At 57.3% G+C, this 21,258-nt stretch overlaps 2 protein-coding genes across 7 annotated transcripts; both read left to right on the top strand.

The window, feature by feature from the left end:
* The first annotated feature begins 1,253 nt into the window (after positions 1 to 1,253).
* On the top strand, positions 1,254 to 9,018 carry ACP5 (acid phosphatase 5, tartrate resistant). Of its 3 annotated transcripts, none has more exons than XM_003981893.6 (6): positions 1,254 to 1,343; positions 6,675 to 6,762; positions 6,995 to 7,255; positions 7,469 to 7,596; positions 7,741 to 8,086; positions 8,485 to 9,018. In XM_003981893.6, exons 3-6 carry the CDS (start codon positions 6,995 to 6,997, stop codon positions 8,755 to 8,757), a joined length of 1,008 nt encoding a protein of 335 aa, XP_003981942.1. In that variant the 5' UTR covers positions 1,254 to 1,343; positions 6,675 to 6,762; the 3' UTR covers positions 8,758 to 9,018. The 3 variants fall into 3 exon arrangements, with proteins under 3 accessions (XP_003981942.1, XP_023101470.1, XP_023101473.1); XM_023245702.2 differs by lacking the exon at positions 1,254 to 1,343 and adding an exon at positions 5,071 to 5,515; XM_023245705.2 differs by lacking the exon at positions 1,254 to 1,343 and adding an exon at positions 5,679 to 5,748.
* A 6,027-nt stretch (positions 9,019 to 15,045) lies between these two features.
* ELOF1 (elongation factor 1) lies at positions 15,046 to 19,775 on the top strand. 4 transcript variants are annotated; one of them, XM_045046048.1, is made up of 5 exons: positions 15,076 to 15,178; positions 15,835 to 15,883; positions 18,479 to 18,612; positions 18,770 to 18,840; positions 19,148 to 19,775. In XM_045046048.1, exons 3-5 carry the CDS (start codon positions 18,497 to 18,499, stop codon positions 19,189 to 19,191), a joined length of 231 nt encoding a protein of 76 aa, XP_044901983.1. In that variant the 5' UTR covers positions 15,076 to 15,178; positions 15,835 to 15,883; positions 18,479 to 18,496; the 3' UTR covers positions 19,192 to 19,775. The 4 variants fall into 4 exon arrangements, with proteins under 4 accessions (XP_011287535.1, XP_006928505.1, XP_044901983.1 ...); XM_006928444.5 differs by having other exon boundaries at positions 15,080 to 15,178; positions 19,153 to 19,775; XM_011289233.4 differs by lacking the exon at positions 15,835 to 15,883 and having other exon boundaries at positions 15,046 to 15,178; positions 19,153 to 19,775.
* Positions 19,776 to 21,258: the final 1,483 nt, after the last annotated feature.

The following is a 21,258-nucleotide window of genomic DNA, read 5'->3' as shown; positions in this document are numbered from 1 at the left end:
GAGCCCGACGTGGGGCTCGAACTCACGGACCGCGAGATCGTGACCTGAGCCGAAGTCGGACGTCGGGGTGCCATTTTTAATTGGGTTCCTGTTGGCATCAGAAACTCTTCTTGGGGTACAGCCACCAGCACTTGTAGTTCTGATTCATGATATAGTGTGACAGATGGATGGGTAGATAGATAGATAAAGTCGAGATAGAGAAATAGACAAATGGATGCATAGACTGCTAAATTAGACATGAATCGATATAAACAAATAGATGATACACACACAGATCTGTCTTTGTCTTGCTTGTTTCCAGACTGATCTTGTAAAAACGCAGCTCAGGACCCATCCTCCAAACCTGTCACCTCCGGAGCAGGTCCACACTCCATGGCTCCAGGATCTTGTTCCTGTGTCCCCTTTAGCCATGGCGGTGTGGTGCACACCTCCCTTCGCTGACCTGCTCTTGTCAGAAGGAATGCTAACACTGTGCCCCCATCCGCCCCCACCGAATGTCCCGTTGTCCAATCAGATCTGCTTTCATGGGAACGCCCAGTGGGGAGGTGGGGAGGGGTGGTTGGCAACAGTAGAGATTAGGGGAGTGGGTGATGGGGCTGCTAACCGAGCCAAGAGGTCAGGATAGTCTGAGGAGGTGGCATTTGAGCCAAGTGCTCAATAACAAGATGAGGGAGAGTGGCCCGGTGGAGGGAAAGGCAAGTGCAAAGGCCCTGTGGTGGGAATTAGTTGTCCTTAGAGTGACTTGAGCACTACCTAGACAGGAGCGGGACGCAGAATGTAATCGGGGGTCAATGAAATATCTCCAAGAGTTGTGTCCCGGGTGGATTATAAACAACAACAAGGTTAGACCTGAAGCCAGGTGTAAGAGATCTGGTGGAACCCACTGGAGAGATGAGGCCAGGAGAGCAGGGGGGGAGGCTGCGCGCAGACAGGAGGGAAGGGTGTGTCCGAAAAGGGCATTCCTTCATTCCACCATTCCCCCAAATAATTCCCCGGAAACAGCCCTTGTGTGTTCCAGATTCTAGATGCCAGAGACATAGCCGTGATCAAGACCAAGGAAGTTCTTGTCCCCGAAGAGCTCGTTGTGGGAGGGAGACAGACAGAAAACAAGATAAACAGGTGTGTGGTGTGTCAGGCAGGCAGAGTGATAAGGGCTAGGGAGGGTGCGGAGGGTGAGAGGAGTCAGGTGGGGGCGGGGTGCGTTTTAGTGAAGTTACAGGAACTTGAGCACGACGACGGGGGGAGCCCCCACCCGGCATATCTGGGGAAGGAAGAGCCTTGTAGCAGGCGGGATGGCCAGAGCCAAGGCCCTGAGGTCGGAGTGAGCTTCTGTTCCAGGAAGGGTGAGAGGCTGCAAGGAGAGAGGGGAAGGGGGGGGGGGGCAGGGCTTCCAGAAGTCAAAGGAGGAACTCAACCATGGGATTGACGTTGGTGTTGGGAAGCAAGGCGGGAGTGAGCCAAGTCCCCATCCACCGCCACAGAACAGGGCTCGGCCGGGCCGGTGGAAGGGTAAGAGCTCATTGAGAGCGCAGGAGGTGACCAGAGACATAAAGCCAGGAATGCGTGAGGTCTCGTTACATGCTCTGCACAAAGCCTGGTTTATTTTGTGTAATTTTTTTAAGTTTGTTCATTCATTATTTATTTAAAAATTTTTTTATTTTTATTTATTCCAGAGAGAGAGAGAGAGAGGGCGTGAGCAGGGGAGGGGCAAAGAGAGAGGGAGACACAGAATCCGAAGCAGGCTCCAGGCTCTGAGCCGTCAGCACAGAGCCCGACGCGGGGCTCGAACTCACGGACCGTGAGATCATGACCTGAGCCGAAGTCAGACGCTTAACTGACTGAGCCACCCAGGCGCCCCAATTGATTTATTTTTGAGAGAGAGAGAGAGCGCGCGGGATCGTGTGCACGCGAGCGGGAGAGGGGCAGGGGTGGGGGAGAGGATCCCAAGCAGGCTCCACGCTGTCAGCGCAGACCCCGATGCAGGGCTCGATCTCGCGAACGATCTCACCGACTGTGAGATCACGACCTGAGCTGAAACCAAGAGTCGGACGCTTAACCGACTGCGCCACCCAGGCGCCCCTGAGTCTGGTTTAGTTCATCGTGTGCCCAAGCTTTTGCATTGTTCTCATTTAAAAAAATATGGGAAATGTTAACACTTGAAAAAGCTATAGAATGGTAAGTCTCACTAGTATCTCATTTTTCTGAAGACAAACGTAGGCATAGAAAAATTGACAGAGGGGCGCCTGGGTGGCGCAGTCGGTTAAGCGTCCGACTTCAGCCAGGTCACGATCTCGCAGTCCATGAGTTCGAGCCCCGCGTCGGGCTCTGGGCTCATGGCTCAGAGCCTGGAGCCTGCTTCTGATTCTGTGTCTCCCTCTCTCTCTGCCCCTCCCCCGTTCATGCTCTGTCTCTCTCTGTCCCCAAAATAAATAAACGTTGAAAAAAAAAAAGAAAAAGAAAAATTGACAGAAAAAAAATTAATGGGTAGTAACTCTCTGGGCAAGAGTGTCACTGGCGAGTGTCATATTTTCTTTCTATTGTTCAGTATTTTGTTACTTTTTTATAAAGACCACGTGTTACAAAAAGATAATAACGATAATGTTGTGTGATCTCACACTAAATACATGAACAGAGGCGCCGGGGTGGCTCAGCCGGTTAAGCATCCTACTTTGGCTCAGGTCATGATCTCCCGGTGCCTGAGTTCAAGCCCCACATCCGGCTCTGTGTTGACAATGCAGAGCCTGCTTCAGATTCTCTCTCCCTCTATCTCTGCCCCTCCCCCACTGCACTCATTTCTCTCTCTCTCTCTCTCTCTCTCTCTCAAAATAAATAAACTTAAAAAAAATACACACACACAGAATGCAGAGAAGATAGCTCCTAAAACCCCTGTGCCCTCCACATAAAGAAACAAACGTTGGGGCGCCTGGGTGGCTCAGTCGGTTAAGTGACAGACTCTTGGTTTCGGTTCATGTCATGATCCCACAGTTCGTGAGTTCGAATCCTGAGTCGGGCTCTGCACTGACAGAGCAGAGCCTGCTTGGGATCTGTCTCTCCCTCTCTCTCAAAATAAATAAATCAACTTAAAAAAAAAAAAAAAGCAAATGTTAACACTTAGTCCTAAATGCTTTGGGTAATTTCCCCCCCCCTTTTTTGGTAAAAGAAAACAGTAGGGATAAAATAGAACCTACCTCCCCAATCCCCCTCGTCCCCAGCCCCAACTGCATTGTCTTGTGGTCTCCCCAGAAAACACCCATTGCCCTGAATCTGGAGTGAGGTCTTTGTTTCCTGAATTTACTTTTTTTTCTTTTTAAATTTTTAATGTTTATTTACTTTTGAGAGCAGGGGAGGAGCAGAGAGAGAGGGAGACACAGAATCCAAAGCAGGTTCCAGGCTCCAGGCTCTGAGCTGTCAGCACAGAGCCCCACGTGGGCTCAAACCCATGAGCTGTGAGATCATGACCCGAGCCGAAGTCAGATGCTTAACCAACTGAGCCACCCAGGTGCCCCCTGAGTTTACATTTTAACATACAGGGATGGTGAGAGGAAGTCTGCATTGATTTCTGCTGATAAAATAACAAGACTTTTTTCTTTCTTTCTTCCTTTCTTTCTTCACTGACAACACTTTTCTTAAAAAAATTTTTTAATGTTTATTACTTTGAGAGAGAGAGCATGTGCATGCATGTACATGAGTGCAAGCAGGGGAGGGACAGAGAGAGAGGGAGACACACACAGAATCCCAAGCAGGCTCCAGGCTCTGAGCTGTCAGCACAGAGCCCAATGGGGGCCTTGAACTCACAAACCACGAGATCATGACCTGAGCCAGAGTTGGACGCTTAACTGACTGAGCCACCTTGGTGCTCCTGCTAACAAGACTTCTCAAACAAAAATCCAAACAGTACATGGAATATAAAATGGAAAGAGAACACCCCACCCCACCCCCAAAGAAAGGAAAGCAATTAACAAACAGCTAGAGTATGAATTTCCCTAGCATGTCAGCCCCAACAGGGCAGGAATTCCGGTCTGTCCTGTTCACTGCTGCTGAGTCAGCCAGTCCTGGGCATTACAGTGGGTGTTCAATGCCCGTTCAATCAAACTTTACCTTCCTTGGATTATGCCCATTTTCATTTTTTAAAAAAAATGTGTTTTTTTTTAATTTTTTTTTTAACGTTTACTTACTTATTTTTGAGACAGAGAGAGACAGAGCATGAACGGGGGAGGGGCAGAGAGAGAGGGAGACACAGAACCGGAAGCAGGCTCCAGGCTCTGAGCCATCAGCCCAAAGCCCGACGCGGGGCTCGAACTCACGGTCGGTGAGATCGGAAAAAAATGTTTTTAATGTTTATTTTTGAGAGAGAGAGCGCAAGGAGGGGAGGGGCAGAGAGGGAGGGAGACACAGAATCCGAAGCAGGCTCCGGACTCTGAGCCATCAGTACAGAACCTGATGCAGGGCTCCAACTCACAAACAGTGAGATCATGTCAGACGCTTAACCGACTGAGCCACCCAGGCGCCCCTGATCATGCCCGTTTTCAAAGCACACTTTTTTAGTGAGCTTGGACCATTTGGTTAAGATGGTGTCTGTCAGGTGTCTCCGCGGTAAGGTTCCTGTCTTTTGCTTTGCCACACTTTATTCTTTGAAGGAGAGTCACTACCTCTTCTGAGTACAACCCACATGGAAAAGGAGGCAGGAAGGGTTGAGTTCTAGCTGCGGGACCGAGCATTTCAACTTACCCTATTTGGAATTAATCTTTAAGGGAAGATTTGACTTTACCGCCCTCACACCCATTTTATTTATTTTGAAAAAGAAAGCGGGGGAGGGGGGCAGAGAGAGAGGGAGAGAGACGGAGAGAGAGGGCATCTTAAGCAGGCCCCCCACGCTCAGCGTGGAGCCCAAGCGGGGCTCCACGGAAGGACCCTGGGATCCTGACCTGGGCGGAAATCAAGAGCGGGATGCTTAACCCAGTGAGCCACCCCGGGGCCCCTGCCCTCCTCGCGCCCATTTTAAAGACCAGGAAGCTGAGGCTGAAGACGACAAACTTCCTCACTAGAGGGTGGCCCAGCCCAGGGTGAGGCCCGACCCAGTGATCGAGGGCCGTGGGCGCCCCAGGTGGGGAAGAAGGGGGCGACTCGGCCCGCACGGCGGGGAGGCAGAGGGAGGAACTTCGGTCTCTGAGCCCCGGCCCCGGCCCCGGCCCGGGCTGCAGCCCACTGTGCGGGCCTGGGCCGTCCCCCGGGGTGCTCTAACCCATTTTACAGACGTGCTGCCTGCGCCCCCGGAGGAGGCGTGGCGGTGCTCGGTGGCCCAGCAGGATTCCGGGGGCGGCGGGCCAGGCCCGGGAGGACACCCGAGCCCAGGAGGCCGAGGCGCCCGCCCTCCCCGCCGGGGATCACCTGGGCCGGCCCGGGGCCCGCGGGCCGGGCGGAGAGGGCCGCCGCCTCCTCAAAGCCCGGCAGCCCGCGAGCGCCCCGCACTCCAGCCGTCCGGGCCCCGCGACGCCGCCTGCCCCGCTGCCGGCAGGTGAGACCGGCCGTGACCTCCGCCACGGCCCCGCGGGAGGGGGCTCCGCCTGCCCCGGTGACCCACTTCCTGTTTGTCCGAACTGCGGGGGCGGGAGGCACAACCGGCTAGCCCGCACGGGGTGACCGGGGGCAGGTCACCTCACCTCGCTGAGCAGGTGACCTCCGCGCTGGATGAGCCCCCCCCCCCCCCCGCCCACAGTGCTCCCTCGCAACTGACTGGAGGGACCCGTCGTGAGTGCGCAGGGGAAGAATCAGGGGGGTGGAGGAAGGAAGGGAGGTGAGGGGCAGGTCAGCCGGGCCCCAAGGGCAGGGGTCCCACTGGCCAAGCGCCTGCCTACTCTCAGGGGCAGCGGCCACGGGGAGGGGGGGGGGGGGCTGCGGGCAGCCGCTGAGGGTGTGAGGGTCAAAAATCAGTGGTCACAAGGTGTGTCACCAGCTGCCTCCCCGCCTGGGTTCCTCCTGTGGGGAATGGGGGTGGGGAGGAGGGGAAGGTGTGGGCAGGACTTCCTGGAAAAGGGAGACCCTGGCGTTTGGGGGAGGGAGGTGACCCTGGGACTCAAACCCATAGGTTGTCAAACACACATCACCCACCAGGCACACAACTCACGTGAGACACGCAACCCAAACACACGCAACCTGACTCAGGCCCAGAACGGGGACACAGATGGGCGTCCCACGAAGTTCCACTTTAGAGCCCAGGCGAATGTCACAGACACGCCACCCGGGCCTTGCAGGCTCAGTGCGCACATCTACAGGGACAAAGGACTCCCAGGCACACAGCAGACATGTGACCCAGGCAGGCACGCTTGGCTACACACAGGAAACAGCTCAGACACACCCGTGCACAGGCAGCAAGTGCGTCCCCGGAGCACATGGACGCACAGGAGGTGTCGGGCTGGGGCGCACACATTCAGCCCCAGACTCAGCTCACGCACCTCACCGGGTGCCCCGGGGCCCACGACACAAGCAAGCTCGTGTGGGCATGCTTAGAGGCCATGAGGGCAGGCGCGGCTGCACGTGGGCCAGCCCCCGACCCCGAATCCCGTGTCCAGCACTGGGGAACTCCAAAGCTCACATGACCCAAGGGGAGGGCTTCTGGAACAGTCTGCGGAGAAACTGCATCATCCTCACTAATGATCCATTTCCGTCCGCCCCAGGGAATAAAGGCTCAGTGACCGCCAATTCTGCCCAGGAGCTCACCTGCCTCTCTGAGCCCCCGGCTGACTGGCTTGTGCCTCCCCCAGGGTGAGTGCGGGGTGTGGGACGAGGGAGGCCGGAATGGGCCCGCACGGCCACCCTTCCCCGGCCCAGGCCGGGCCCCGCCTACCCTCTGACCCTCCCAGCCCTGCTGCCCTGAGGTCCTGGGAACTAGGGCCCCACCCAAGGCTTTCCCCGGGGCCAGCCCTGCAGGGGTCTCCCGGGCCTGCTGCCCAGGCCTCAGCCCCCCGGCCCTCAGGCACCGTCTCTCCCCTCCCAGATGGACACACAGACTATACTGCTCATCTTGCAAGCCTCACTGGTGCTCCCCCTGGCTGACGGGGCCAACCCAGTCCTGCGCTTTGTGGCTGTGGGTGACTGGGGAGGAGTCCCCAATGCCCCGTTCTACACAGCCCGGGAAATGGCCAATGCCAAGGAGATTGCCAGGACCGTGCAGATCCTAGGCACAGACTTCATCCTGTCCCTGGGGGACAATTTCTACTTCACTGGCGTGCAGGACGCCAACGACAAGAGGTTTCGGGTGTGTGACCCCGGAGTGGGGGTGGGGGGCCATACGTGGAAAAGCCGCTGGACCTTTGGGACTCTGGGGAGGGCAGAGGGAGGCTGACGCTTGCGCGCACCTGGGGCGCTCCGCTCCGTGTCTCCCTTGGCCTTGGCCCTCACTTGGTGGGAGCCTCGGGGTAGCTGCTTGACCCTGGGGGTGGGGGTGGGGCGTCCCTTCTGTGTGCCACAGGAGACCTTCGAGGATGTGTTCTCGGCCTCCTCCCTCCGCAACGTGCCCTGGTATGTGCTGGCTGGCAACCACGACCACCTGGGGAACGTCTCCGCGCAGATCGCCTACTCCAGGATCTCTCAGCGCTGGTGAGCCGGCCCCCAGCCATGCCGCACCCCCCCCACCCCCCCGCCCCCCGCCTCGCCCAGGGGGACCGAGAGCCGAAGCCAGGGCTCGAACCCGGGCCTCGTCTGCTCAAGAGGTGGCGCCCTGTGCCTCTGTCTCCTCCGCAGGAACTTCCCCAGCCCTTACTACCGGCTGCGCTTCAAAGTCCCACGGTCCAATGTGTCTGTGGCCATCTTCATGCTGGACACGGTGACGCTGTGCGGCAACTCGGACGACTTCCTCAGCCAGCAGCCCGAGAGGCCCCGTGACGCGGCGCTGGCCCGCACGCAGCTGTCCTGGCTCAAGAAGCAGCTGGCGGCGGCCAAGGAGGACTACGTGCTGGTGGCCGGCCACTACCCCGTGTGGTCCATCGCCGAGCACGGGCCCACCCGCTGCCTGGTCAAGCAGCTGATGCCGCTGCTGGCCACATACAAGGTCACCGCCTACCTGTGCGGCCATGACCACAACCTGCAGGTGAGGGGTCTGCGGGGGAGGTGAGGAAGGGGCCCCCAGCCCAGCCGGCGGGCCACACGGCGCACCGGGATCGGCCTGCCGCCCGGCGGTCTCCCGAATGTCCCTCAAGCTGTATGCTGTCTAACCAGGAAAAGAGCCCAAAGTTTCCCGAAATCCGTCATACCAGCTACTAGTTGCTCATTCGCTTCTCTAGCTGTGAAGCAGGATCAGTCCATTGCTACAGGGGAGGAAACTGAGGCCCAGAGGGTTTCTGCTCCTCGCCCGAGGTGACGCTGTGGTCGGGGACAGACCCGACCCTGGATTCGAGACGGGGGGGGGGGGGGGGGGCACAAAGCCCGCGGTCAGCCTCATCGAGGGGCTGGGGCCGCTGACCCTGACCCTGCGCCCTACGTGCACAGTACCTCCAGGACGAGAACGGCGTGGGCTACGTGCTGAGCGGGGCCGGAAACTTCATGGACCCCTCGAGGAAGCATATGCGCAAGGTCCCCAACGGCTACCTGCGCTTCCACTATGGGGCCGAGGACTCGCTGGGGGGCTTTGCCTACGTGGAGATCAGCCCCAAAGAGATGAGCGTCACTTACATCGAAGCCTCGGGCAAGTCCCTCTTCAAGACCAGACTGCCGAGGCGGGCCAGGCCCGAGCACCCACGCGTGCGCCACTCTAGGGCCTGAGGCAGGGGGGCCTCCCTGCCGGCGGGTGGCTGGGCCCCGCTGGGCCGCGTGCCCGTGGGCAGGCTTCCTCACGGGCCCGTGGAGCTGCGGCAGAGCAGGAGAACCACAGACGAGGAGCGGTGGCGCCAGGTGGCCCTTGTGGCAAGGATGCCCGCGTCTGTGAAAGCAACGCGGGCACGTGGACCAGCCGGCGTGCCGTGCCCCGTGGCCGAGCTTGTCCAACCTGAGCTCCAGGCGGTGGGGGGGCGGGGTGGGGGGGGGGCAGGGAGGGAAAGCTTTCTCCTGAACCAAGCACCTGTCACTGCCGAATATTCAATAAAAAAAATAGTTGCAGAGGCTGCACGCGTGCCACGGGCGTCTCTCTCCTCCCCTCGCTGGCGTGTTACATCACCCATGGGTCTGAGAGTGTCGGGGCCGTGCTGCCCCTTTGTCGCTCAGCGGGCCTCGCGCGTGGAGGCAATTTGAAGTACTTACCGAACCGAAAGGGGGCGCCCGGGTGGCTCAGTGGGTTGAGCATCCAGACTCTTGATTTCGGCTCAGGTCACGATCTCACGGTCCGTGGGTTCGAGCCCCGCATCAGGCTCAGCACTGGCAGCGCAGAACCTGCTTAGAATTCTCTTTCCCTTCCCCTGCTTGCTCACTCTCTCTCTCTCTCTCTCTCTCTCTCTCTCTCTCTCCAAATAAGTAAATAAACAAACAGACGAAACCAAAAGGGTTACCAGACGAATCAAGGCTTCCTCCTCTGTGCCCACCTCCCCAGGCGCCCCCCCATCACTGTTTCTTTCCTGCCCAAATGGATGCCTCTGTAATAAAAACATCCCCCCACCTTTTTCTTTTACACGAAACAACACGAGACACACACAGTTCTGCGCACGCTCTTTCTGCTAACCACAACTCGGCTGTTCTTGACAGAAGATTCCTTTTTGTTCACTCTGATATGGAACTGGTAATGCAGTCACGTACATCAAAAATCTAAAGTTTATGGAAAAGTGAAACATCTCCCTCCCTCCCTGTACTTCGGTCCCCCTCTCCAGAAGGAAACAACTTTCTTATAAATGCTTTGTTGCCTTCCAGGATTCCTCTACTCAAATAAAAAGCAAACGTGAAGTTTTGTTCTCCCCTCGCCCACTGATCTGCACCCGGCTTTTTTTGTTGTTTTCAAACCAGCTCTATGGACGTGCGATTGACACATTGCGAGTGTGCAATCTGTCAACTGTGGACAAAGGCACATAGCCACAAACCCACCCCCACAATCGAGACTGAAGCATTTCACATAGCCCATGGGTTCACTTCACACTGCTGTTTCTGTCTGTTGTACCTGGAGATCTGCCCATCAGATCTCAGGGGAACTGCTGGCTCTTTCCACAGCTACAGAGGTCCTGCCGTATGCCTACCCACTGTCTCCGAACCAGCCGTCGACCGAGGGCCACCTGAATTGCTTCCAATAACTTTGCTATCCTCAAACACCGCTGCAATAAATGACCCTATGCATTCATTTCCTATGTGTACAGACAGATTGGTAGGATACATCAGATACATTCCCCAAAGACTGCCCTTCTTTTTAAAAAAAAAAATGTTTTGATGTTTTTAATTTTTGAGAGATAGAGCACGAGTGGGGAAGGGGCAGAGAGAGAGGGAGACACAGAATCCGAAGCAGGCTCCAGGCTCCGAGCTGTCAGCACAGAGCCCGACGCGGGGCTCGAACTCACGAACCGCGAGATCATGACCTGAGCCGGGGTTGGACGCTTAACTGACCGAGCCACGCAGGTGCCCCGAGGTTTTATTTTTAAATAATCTCTACATCTAACATGGGGCTTGAACTTATAACCCTGAGATAAAGAGTCACATGCTCTACTGACTGAGCCCCCCAGGTGCCCCAGGAGTCCCTCTATATGACAGCCATGGAGCTTCCACCTGATGTCACTGGCTCCTTGCCGGGCCTGCTGAAATCCATTCCAGTCTTTCCCTCTTACCAACCAACTGCAGTGGGTGCCCCTGGCCCCATGCTTTTTGTACATCCGTGCAAGTATGCACGCAAGAAAACTTGCAGAAGCAGAGCTGCATGAGGGCCTGTTTCTTCCAGTGGATTCTGGAAGCTGCAGACAAGCCCAGTTCCCCTCTGGGAGGGAGTTGAGTAACAGCCACCCACAGCCAGCCAGGGCCACCCAGCGCAGGGCAGGTCCCAGTGCTCCCTTGGCCCCTCCCTCAACTGTCACTTCAGCCGCTACAGGGCAGGGACCCACTTGGTTGGCTCCAACTGTCAGCCTGAGCTGAGTGAAATGAAATCGCAACCCGGATAGAATGTAACTGAGGTTAGTTTTAGGGAGAGGAACTCAGGGAGTGTGACACCTTCCATTCGCTACTTTATAGAAGCTGATATTGTTGAATCTGTTGCAGATACAACCCGGGGGAGCATGTGTTAACTGTTAAAATTAAGCAAAGCTATCTGACCAAAATGCCAGCCCTGAGTTCCTTCCTGGGATTACTACTACCAGCCGAGCTCTACTCCCCAAAACACCATCGCTTCTAATCCTCACCCATGCGGCAAGGGCCAGAATCATCCTCGCTTCTCTGAGGACATTACAGAAACTCGACAGATTAAGTAACGTGCCCAAGGTTATGCCCAGGAAGTGGCAGACCCTTGATCTGAACCGCAAGAGTCAAGGCGGTTCGCAGCCACCCTGCCTGTTCCCACTGACTCAGAGGCTCCAGGCAGGGCAGGGATCTGAATCAGAAGTCAGCCCAGCGTCCCTGTTCACAGGGCCTGGAGCGTGGAATTAGCCCAACGTCCCTGTTCACAGGGCCCAGCACGTGGAAAGGAGAAGTGACCCACCCAAGCTGACACAGGGAACGAGTGGCAGGGAGCGGGCTTGTCACCCAGGCCCCCTTCTCCACAACGACCAAGTGCTGTTGCCATGTACCAAGCACAAGCACCAGGCAGCTGGGGACCCAAGGAACAGCAAAAAGAAGAAAGCAGGGAGGACACTCGGGCTCAGAGGGGTTCCATCCAGCCCGGGGGACGAGGCCAGCTAGCACGCAGCCATTGTTAGAAAGATGCCTTCTAAACTTCAAAAAGCTGGATGCCATAGGGGCGCCTGGGTGGCGCAGTCGGTTAAGCGTCCGACTTCAGCCAGGTCACGATCTTGCGGTCCGTGGGTTCGAGCCCCGCGTCGGGCTCTGGGCTGATGGCTCAGAGCCCGGAGCCTGTTTCCGATTCTGTGTCTCCCTCTCTCTCTGCCCCTCCCCCGTTCATGCTCTGTCTCTCTCTGTCCCAAAAATAAATAAAAAACATTGAAAAAAAATTAAAAAAAAAAAACAAAAACTGGAGGCCAGAGATTCTCAAGGCCAGCCACAGGCTTTCATATCCTCTCACTCTTCCCAAGCAACCGGCTGGGATTCGCCCATCATGGATGTTATCATCTCCCCCACTCCACTCCTCACCCCAGGTGCCGGGACCGGCAGTGGCATCCTCCTGCAGCCAGCAGCTTGTCCTGGAGGTCAGGCCACCCCCTCAACACCCTCGCAGGCCAAGAACCACAAATAAGAAGGTGAGAGACCTGCCTTGCGAAAATGCACGGTCATCAGAGCAACGTGACGCCAGCTCGGAGCAAACGTCCGCAGGAAATCCAGAAACGAGTTCGAGAACACACGAGACCGCAAGGCAGGTGGAAGGTGGTGCTCTGCAGTTTCGCGGGGAAGGTGTTATTTGCCTTGTCAATTTCCCCAGAGGACAGAGCCCTGATCCTCCTTCAGACCACACACACAAAAATAAAACCCAGAGGGACCACATGTTTGAATACAGAAATAAAACACCACAGGAGTCGAACGCGAACATCCACATCTGAATAAGATGGGTCAGGGCAGCTCTGTTCATAATTGCCCCGGAGTGGCAACAACCCCCACGTCCATCCATAGGTGCAAGGAGAAACAAATTGTGGTCCATCCACACGAGGGACTACGACTCAGTGATAAAATGGGACAGACTACTGATAGACATGACATGGACAAGTCTCCAGCTGAGTCAGCTGAGCAAAAGCAAGCGAAACTCAAAAGACTACAGAATGTATGATTCTGTTCATATGACTTTCTGAAAACTACATAAAGGAACTGAAAACAGGTCAGTTGATGCCAGGGGCTGGGCACAGGGGAAGGAATGGACTACAAAGAGACACGAAGAAAGTTTTGGGGGGTGATGGAAACATCCGTTATCTCTCTTTTTTTTTTTAATGTTTATTTACTTTTGAGAGAGAGAGAGAGAGAGAGAGAGACCGAGCACGAGCAGGGAAGGGGAAGTGAGAGAGGGGGACACAGAACCGGAAGCAGGCTCCAGGCTCTGAGCTGTCAGCACAGAGCCGGAAGCCGGGCTTGAACTCACGAACCTGCAAGATCATGACCGGAGCCCAAGGCGAACGCTTAACCGACTGAGCCACCCAAGCACCCCAAAACATTCTCTATCTTAATTGTGGTGATGGTTTCATGCGTGTACACGTATGTCAAAACATGAAATTTCATAGTTTACATGCGATTTATTGCCTGCCAATCATATCTCAATAGAGCTGGGAAGGAAAGACGGTAGGAGAGAGTGAGAGAGAGAAATAGGAACAAAGAGAATGAAAAAGAAACAAACCCCACAATCATGAGCAGATATGGGATAGTCCATATAAACTATGGCCGAGTTGCACTACGAATTGTGTAACTACTAAAACCAAAGTTACCTGTACGTGTTTTGACTATTAAGTGTAAATAGCAAATCGATCCCCCCTGTGTGCACAAGTTTATAGGAGCAATGAAAAAAAAAAGAGTCCGGTAGAGCCAGTTCCAAGGGTAACACTGCCCCCTAGGGGACACCCTGAAGATAGCTCGACCTAAAATACATCTTCCAAATTACTTTCTTGACCACTGTCAGGAAACGGCTCTTATCAAGGTCACCAGGGACCAAACACTTGCAAGGTCAACAGTCAATTCTCTTTCCACGTCTTAGTCAAACTCTCAACCACAGGTGACACAGCTGACCACCCTGTCTCAAAATACCTTCTTCTCAAGGCTCTGGGAAAGATCACCCACCTCTCTCTCCCCCTACCTCACTGGCCTACCCAGTCTCTTGCTGACTCCTCCTCCTAGCAACCCCAGGTTGGGGTGCCCCTGGTCTCCTTCTTAGCCCTCTTCTTTTGCTATACTTTGCCCCTCACCCTGACACCAGGTGACTTCCTCTGGCCCCAAGGCTTCAAATAACCTCCCTAGGTGAATGACTCTCAACATCACTTCCAGAGCCTTCACCTGACCTCCAGACTCCTCTTCCACGGGCCTGTTCCCATCCCTCCTTTTGCTCGTCTCCAAAATCATGGCTAGAACACAACCCTGGACTTCTCCCTGCGCCTTCCTCATCTGAGTGAGAGGGAGCCCCCCGGGGCTCCAAGACAGGGGAGTGTCTGTTCCCTTCTCTCCTTCCCTCCATCAGAAGTTCTGCAGGTGCAATTTCTGTGTAACTCCCGCTCAGCCTTCGATTTCAACCCGAGCGGCAGCCTCCCGGAGAAGCCTTCGCTAACCCCTCAGACTAGCTGGGCAGCCCCCTCCATCATCATATGCTCTGAGATCCATACGTTCGCCTCTGCTGAGCTGAAGGGTGTAGTAATTGAGCCTTTTATGTTTATGTCCAGCCTCTCCCCTAAACTGTGGGAACTGTAAAGCCTTATTCTCTCCTCGCCCGACTCCAACAGAGTCCTTAAGGTGCCCACGAGACCACGTGATCTGGCCCTTGTTTGCCTGTGCAATCTCTTCTATTATAACTTCGGCGCTCGGTGCGGTCCGCGGACCAGCGGCACGGACGTCACCGGGGAGCTAGTTAGAAATGCAGCCTTTGAGACCACATCCCTGACCTAATGGATCAGACCTGAATTTTAATCAGATCCGCAGGCTCTTATTAACGTTTGAGAAGAGCGTCCTACAATCTCCCCCATCACCACGATTCAGCCGTACTGCTATTTGCAATTCCTTAGCACGGAAATCTTTTGAACGTGTCCGCAGCTGGGGAGATCCGGGCGGGCTGCGAGGGGCTGAGGCTTGAACTGGGAGACACGACACATGCAGACCCCGCGGCCTAGAGCGAGGATGCCTTTCCAACGCCGGTCCGGCCCAGCCCACCGTCGCTGAACCGCCGGCACCGCGACAACTCCTCAGAAGCGGCGGCGCGCACCGCCTCAGGCCACGGCGCCAGCGCCCCCGCGCAGGCGCACTGAGACCCCGCCGCCGGTAGGGTGTGCGAGTACGCATGTGCACCGAAAAGATGCGGGAGAAGGCGGGGCCTCCCCGCGGGGCGTTCCCGGCCGCAGGTTAGAGGAGGAGAGGGGGTTCCGCTTCCGGCTGGAGCCGGAAGCTACTGTCTCCCGGGTGAACGAGGCCGTCGCAAGGAGGGGAGGCGAGTGTAGGTGACTGTTCGCCGGGGCGGGCGTTGGGGCCAGGCCGGGTTAGGCGATCTTCTACTTGGGGGGGGGGGGGGAGCGCTCACGGGATCCTGGAGGAGGCGTCGAGGACCCCGGGGTTGGGGAGGGGGTGGCCGGCCGGGGAGCTTGACTCCCCCGGACCCCAGCCCTCTAAGCGCGGCCGCTCGGAGGCCTGGCTCCCGCCGGCGGAAGGCGGGAGGCGACGCCGAAGCCTCGGTGAGCCTGGAGGGACCGCTGACCCTCCGCCTTTTGAAGGTTGGGAGCCGATCCCTTTTCTAGGCCCCTTTGGCGCGCTTGGACTTAGGTCGCCATAGGGCAGGCAGGGCCCCTGGAGCTTTGTGTACAGGCTAGACCCCCTTTCTGTTGTGCGATTGGGGGTGCCGTGGACGCCGGATAAAACGAGATTGTGGAGCCCATCCATACCTTCTGGTTCGGCAGCCTTATCTGTTCGTTCAACAAGTAGTTACTGAGCGCTTAATGCATACCAGGCACCGTGCCTGGTATGGGGATTCAGCAGTGGGTAAATCGTGTCCCCCCCCCCCCCCCGCCCGCAACACTGCATTCCATTAGGGGCAGATCTGAAATGAGGTTCAGAAATCTGCATTTTTGAGCATCCCTCAAGGGATTCTATTAACAGGTGGTACCCAGGGCCAGGCTTCGGGAAAACAGAACACTGCCCGGAGCAGGTGAGGCAGGGGCTATAGAACTGGCTACGTTTGCGGAGGGGGGGGTCTGGCTGCTTTCCCCTGCGGGCCCATCTCAGACCCTTTCTCCCCATTGCTCCCTGAGCTTCAGCTGTACCAATCTTCTTGCTCTTTCGGGGGGCGGGAGGGGGGGAGCTGCTTCTGCCTCTGAGCCTTTGCAGTTGCTGTTCCATCAGTCTGGACTGTTTTGCACTGTCGCCTTCTCTCATCATTCAGGCCTCAGTGCAAATGACTTTTACCCAGAGGGTCCTTCCCACCCCACTCCTAGGTGAAGTTGCCCCATTCCGGAAGTATTCCCTTAGCCCTGATTGATTCATCTCATAGCACTTACTGGTAGCGGAAATGATCTCTCTTATTAAGTTGTTAAGGGTCTGCCGTCGGCTACCAGCAGTTCCACAAAAGCAGACACTTTGCCTGCCTTGAGTGCAGCATTGCCGTGGTTCGCGGAGGGCCCGGCATTGGTTCATTCGTTCATTGAGTAAGCATTTGTCGAGCGCCAGCTCTGTGCCACCAGCAGTTGTAGGCTCTGGGGATACAAAGAAAAGACACACGTCCCTGCCATCGTGGAATGTACATTTGGAGGGAGGTGGACAGGGTAGGAGGTGCAGGGAGAGCCATAGGGAGGCTGTTTTGAAAATGACCAGGACTGGGGACTCGGACTACGGTTTTGGCTCTGGCGAGAAGAGAAGAGGGCAGGTTCTGGATGTCTTTTAGAGGGAAAGCCGCGGGATCAGGATCCGATAAGGGATGTGAGAGGGAGTGGAAGGAATCGAGGGGGAGTCCAAGGTTTGTGCAAAGATGGGTTTGCTATCTGCTGAGCTGGGGAAGACGGAAGGGGCCTGTTGAGGTGTCAGCAGCTTGGGTTTGGGACGGGGTATGTTGAAAAAGTGGGTTAGCATCCGGTGAGGGTGTAGCCGAGGCAGGTAGACGAGCCAGTCTGCAGCGCAGAGGAAACGTTGAGGGTGGCAGATCGGGAAGCCTCAGTGTAGAGGAGGCATTTGAAGCCCTGAGGCTGGGCGAGGTCTCCACGGAGGTGAGAGCAAATGGAGAGGAGCCCAGAGACTGAGCTCGTGGGCTCGTGTATCATCACGGAAGTCCGGGCCGGGGCCGGGGGAAAGCAGCAGAAGGAACTGCAAGGCCCCATCAGTGAGGCCGGGGCAGAGTGCAGGGTCCTGAGAGCCGCGTGGGAAGGGTGGGAGGACGGGCCAGTGCGTCCAGTGCCCTGAGGAGGCGGGGAACTGCCCCCTGGGGGGAGCAGTATGGTGGGGGGGTAGAGGGAGAATGGGAGGAAATGAAGACAGGGAATGCAGGCAGCTCTTCTAGAATTCTGGTCTTTATTCCTGTGTCACGGAGGAAGAGCCACACAGGTGGAGTGTAGGGGGGACAGGGAGAGGGGAGAGTGCCTGGGGACGGTGATCCTAGAACCCTGAGCTCAGTGCCTGGCGTGGGAGGCCCCTGTCTCCAAGACACCTGTCCCTAGATGTGCCTCTGCCGCTTGAGCCCATCATCTTCCCCCAGCATCTTGTTCTTCCTGTGCATTAGGCATCAGAGGATGATGCCACCTTCTCCCCCTACCCACCCTTAAGTGGTCCATCCCCCACCACCTTAGGAGTCATCCCGGTCCCTCCTTCTCTGGCCACACTCTGAGACTCTCTCACCCCCCGCCATCCCTCCACCCTGAACAGCCCTGGCGTGGTTCTGACTTCATCTGTATCCACACCTCCGACCTGTACTCCTCGATGCCCTAGAAAGGCAGTGATTTCATCCTTTGTCTCCCCACTGCCCACCCTCCCACCCAGGATCCATCCAGACCCTTCCCCCCTGCCCCCACTCCCTGTTTAGCCTGCCCCTCGCCACCCCCTGCCCCATGTGGTCCCCCAACGCTGGCCGGGGCCCTCAGACACCTGTCTTCGGTCGTGGTATGTGGCAAGGACCGGAAATGCTTGTCCCCCCGTCTCTGCCCACCAGCCCCTTGTGTGTGGAGAGTTAGCCCAGGGGGCTTCTCTGGAGGATCTGTCCTATCCCTTGAGTGTCATTCCTCCTAGGTGTCCCTTGTGTGTCCCTTTGACGAGAGGAGTAGCTGCTCCCAAAAGCGCCGGCTTCTGGGCACTTAGGCTGTGCCCATCCCCGCGCAGCTGGTCCGTCAGCGCCTCTTGCGTCATCCTCACCAGGAACAGTGGCGTCCTGCCTGGGTGCTGAGGATGGGTGGGCCGGGTCCCGTGCTCGGCACTCCGTGTACCGTTTGTCATGGCAGCCGCACAGACCCCTGTGTGGGTAGCAGCCTCATCTCTGTTTTACTGACAGAACACTGAGGCACAGAGAGCTTAAGTCACCCGGGCTGAGTGCCCGGGGCCACCCAGCACGTGGAGGGCCACGATTAGAACTCGGGCCACCTGTTGCCAGAGCCTGCTCCCATCCCCCGCCCAGAGTGTGCCTGGATCCGCGGCCTACCTGGGGACTGGGAGCCTCATCCCTCAGAGGCGGAGCCTTCTTCCCAGCCTGCCCCCTAGAGCATCGAGCTGGAGGGCTCTGGGGGTCCCCTGGGTTGCTGACTCCTGTCCCCCACCGCCACCGCAGGTTTGCCCTCCTACAGACATGGGGCGCAGAAAGTCCAAACGGAAGCCACCCCCCAAGAAGAAGATGACAGGCACCTTAGAGACCCAGTTCACCTGCCCCTTCTGCAACCACGAGAAGTCTTGTGACGTGAAAATGTGAGTGGGGGACGGGGGCCTCCCCTCTCCTCCCAGAGTCGGGAGGCAGCTTCCCTGCTCCCACCATCCTTTCTGCCCCAGGCCCTCCCACTTAGGGCGATCGTCACCCATAGACGTGGCCTCCTTTAGTCACCAGCCCCTCCTCCTCCTGTTCCAGGGACCGGGCCCGCAACACCGGAGTCATCTCGTGTACCGTGTGCCTAGAGGAGTTCCAGACGCCCATCACATGTATCCTTGGGAAACCAGGCTCTTGCGGGGAAGTGGGGTGGGTGGGGAGGGGTGGGGGCAGTCAAGGCTCCCCTGCCCCGGATGGGCTGCTCTAGGGCACCTGGCCACGGGCGAGGGGACTGGATCCAGTCTTTGCTCCTCTGGCCCTCCTGCTTACGCATTTGTGGGCCGTGACCTCCCCGGGGCGGGGACAAGGCGCCACCTGCTGACTTGCGTAGGGTGCAGGGCGGGGATCCGGCTGACACCAGCGAGAGGGGTGCGTACAGGGAAGGGGCCCGATGCCACCAGTTGCCCTTGACCTCAGCGGCCCAGATCTGTCAGAACCGGTGGACGTGTACAGCGATTGGATAGATGCCTGCGAGGCAGCCAACCAGTAGCGATGCAGAGGACCCACTCCCGCGGCAACCCTGCCTGCCGTGGACCTGCCCCGCTGGGTGCCAATCCAGAGACATTCCAGGGTCCGCGGTGTGGGTCCAGGGCCTTCACAGCCCTCTGCGTGTATGGAGTGGGTGTGGGTGTGAGTGTGGCCGTGGCAGCGTGCCTGTGGGCACGGACTGGAGTTGAGGCGGGGTTGTTGGGCCCCCCCGGGGGCCTGAAGTGCTTCCCTTGGCTCTGAAAGCCTTTAACTTGCTTGCTCCTCCTCGGGGCCCGCGTCCTGACGTTCTGGGCAAGGACAAGCCCAGCAGAGGCTGCCAAGGGACTCTCCAGCCTCCTCACCCATCTCACCAGCACCGTGTGAACTGGACTGCCCCCCGCCCCTCCCCTGCCTCCCAAGGCCTGTGGCCTGGGATTCAAAGCCACAGTCCCACAGGCCCCGTGGCTGGGACCTGGCAGAACAGCCCCCTTTCCTGTTTAGTTGCTTTTGTAGAGGAGGAAGGGGCTGGGCTGGGGATCGCCGTCGGTCACGAGCCCCTAAATAAAGCAGCTGATGCAAACTCCTGCTTCTTTGTGATTTCCTGGGTTCTGGGTCAGGCCCAGGGGTTCAGTGAGGGAGAGGGGGAGACTGAAGCACTCAGAGGTGGCCTGGCGGGCCATGGGAAATGGGGTTTGGTCAGTCCTTCAAACTGTCCATTTTGTCCATGCAACAGGCGTTCGGGATGAAACCATGGCAGTGCTGGGCCCGAGGCACACGGATGAACCCACAGACACCTGGCCAGGCATTTACAGGCACAACAGAAAATGGGGCCAGTGGAGCCCGGGGTGACCAGAGAAGGCTTTTCCTGGGGGGCGGTCCGAAAGAAGAAGTGATACTCAAGGGCCACCCTGTGCCAGAAGCTGGTCTCAGGCTTGCCCGCCCTGCCCCCCCCCCACCCCACCCCCCGAAAGGTGCCTGTGAGGCAGGTGCCCCAGGCTCACAGGTGAGGAATTGGGCCAGAGATGGCAAGTCACCGGCCTAACGTCCCACAGCCAGAAAGCTGCAGAGTTGGGCCTTGAACCTGGGAGGCCTGGCGTCACAGCCCGGGGTCTGACTGCCTAAGAGCCCAGGGTCCAGGCCGAGAGAACAGGTCTCTGCTTCCAGGGCTGCAGGGGTGACAGCATTGTGGAGGAGTAAGGGTCCGGGAAAGGGACCTTTTTCCGAGGGTGGTGAGGGGGTCTCTGAAGACGAGGTGGGGCCGATGCTGGTGCGGTGTCATACATTTTGGTCCCTGTCTCTAGTTCCTGGCACAGCTCCTCAACCCCTTGGGATTTCCTGAGTGGCGGCATCTTTTGTCAACAGAGCCCGTTTTGATCACACCTACATTCATGCCGATCGCTGTGGGGCCCCAGATCAGCCTCAGGATGGGGCTGGTCACCGGAAGGTCCGCGATCACTGAGTGGGACCCTCAGTAACACCCACAGCCTCTGAGGAAGGGAAAGGGGGGCTACAGATTAAGCTGTATCACAACTTCAACAAGATTTGACAAGCTTGGGGGGTCGGTGAACCCACAGAAGTGCTGGGGGAGTGGGGTGCCCCTTCTCCCGACTTGGGCCCATACACCGGCTCCATCGAGCGCCTCCTGATTTATATTCTTTTCTAATAAACCGGTAATCTAGTAAAACGCAATGCTTCTCTGAGTTCTGTGAGCCACTCTAGTAAATGAACGAAATCGGAAGAGGTGGTCATGGGAATCCCTGATTATCACTGGTCGGTCAGAAGCACAGGTCATAACCTGGACTTGGAATTGGCCCTAAAGGGGAGGGACAGCCTCCTAAGACTGAACCCTTATCCTGGGAGATCCAGTGCTGTCTGTCTCCAGGTCGTGTCAGAATTGAGTGAATTGCTTGGTTTTGGAAAAAATGCATCTGAACCTTGCTGATGGACGGTGCCCTCAGATGGCCTTACAGGTGTGGAGGTCCTGACGCTCCGGCAGCCTGGGGCCCATCAGCACCCGCACCCGGCTTTGAGCCTGGGCAGCAGGTGGCCTGTGCTTTGCATTC

The sequence above is a fragment of the Felis catus genome, chromosome A2 (assembly GCF_018350175.1).
Source record: "Felis catus isolate Fca126 chromosome A2, F.catus_Fca126_mat1.0, whole genome shotgun sequence".
Classification (NCBI taxonomy): Eukaryota; Metazoa; Chordata; class Mammalia; order Carnivora; family Felidae; genus Felis; species Felis catus.
Note: the sequence above shows the minus strand (reverse complement) of the source record. Positions and strands in the feature narration are given on the sequence as shown.

What these genes read in the sequence shown, in the direction of transcription:
- ACP5 (XM_003981893.6), top strand. Translation starts at nt 6,995, where the DNA reads ATGGACACACAGACTATACTGCTCATCTTGCAAGCCTCACTGGTGCTC. An exon ending in TCCAGGATCTCTCAGCGCTG is followed by an intron (nt 7,597 to 7,740) that starts GTGAGCCGGCCC and finishes TCTCCTCCGCAG; the next exon opens with GAACTTCCCCAGCCCTTACT. An exon ending in GCCATGACCACAACCTGCAG is followed by an intron (nt 8,087 to 8,484) that starts GTGAGGGGTCTG and finishes CTACGTGCACAG; the next exon opens with TACCTCCAGGACGAGAACGG.
- ELOF1 (XM_011289233.4), top strand. Translation starts at nt 18,497, where the DNA reads ATGGGGCGCAGAAAGTCCAAACGGAAGCCACCCCCCAAGAAGAAGATG. An exon ending in AAGTCTTGTGACGTGAAAAT is followed by an intron (nt 18,613 to 18,769) that starts GTGAGTGGGGGA and finishes CTCCTGTTCCAG; the next exon opens with GGACCGGGCCCGCAACACCG. An exon ending in GTTCCAGACGCCCATCACAT is followed by an intron (nt 18,841 to 19,152) that starts GTATCCTTGGGA and finishes TCAGCGGCCCAG; the next exon opens with ATCTGTCAGAACCGGTGGAC.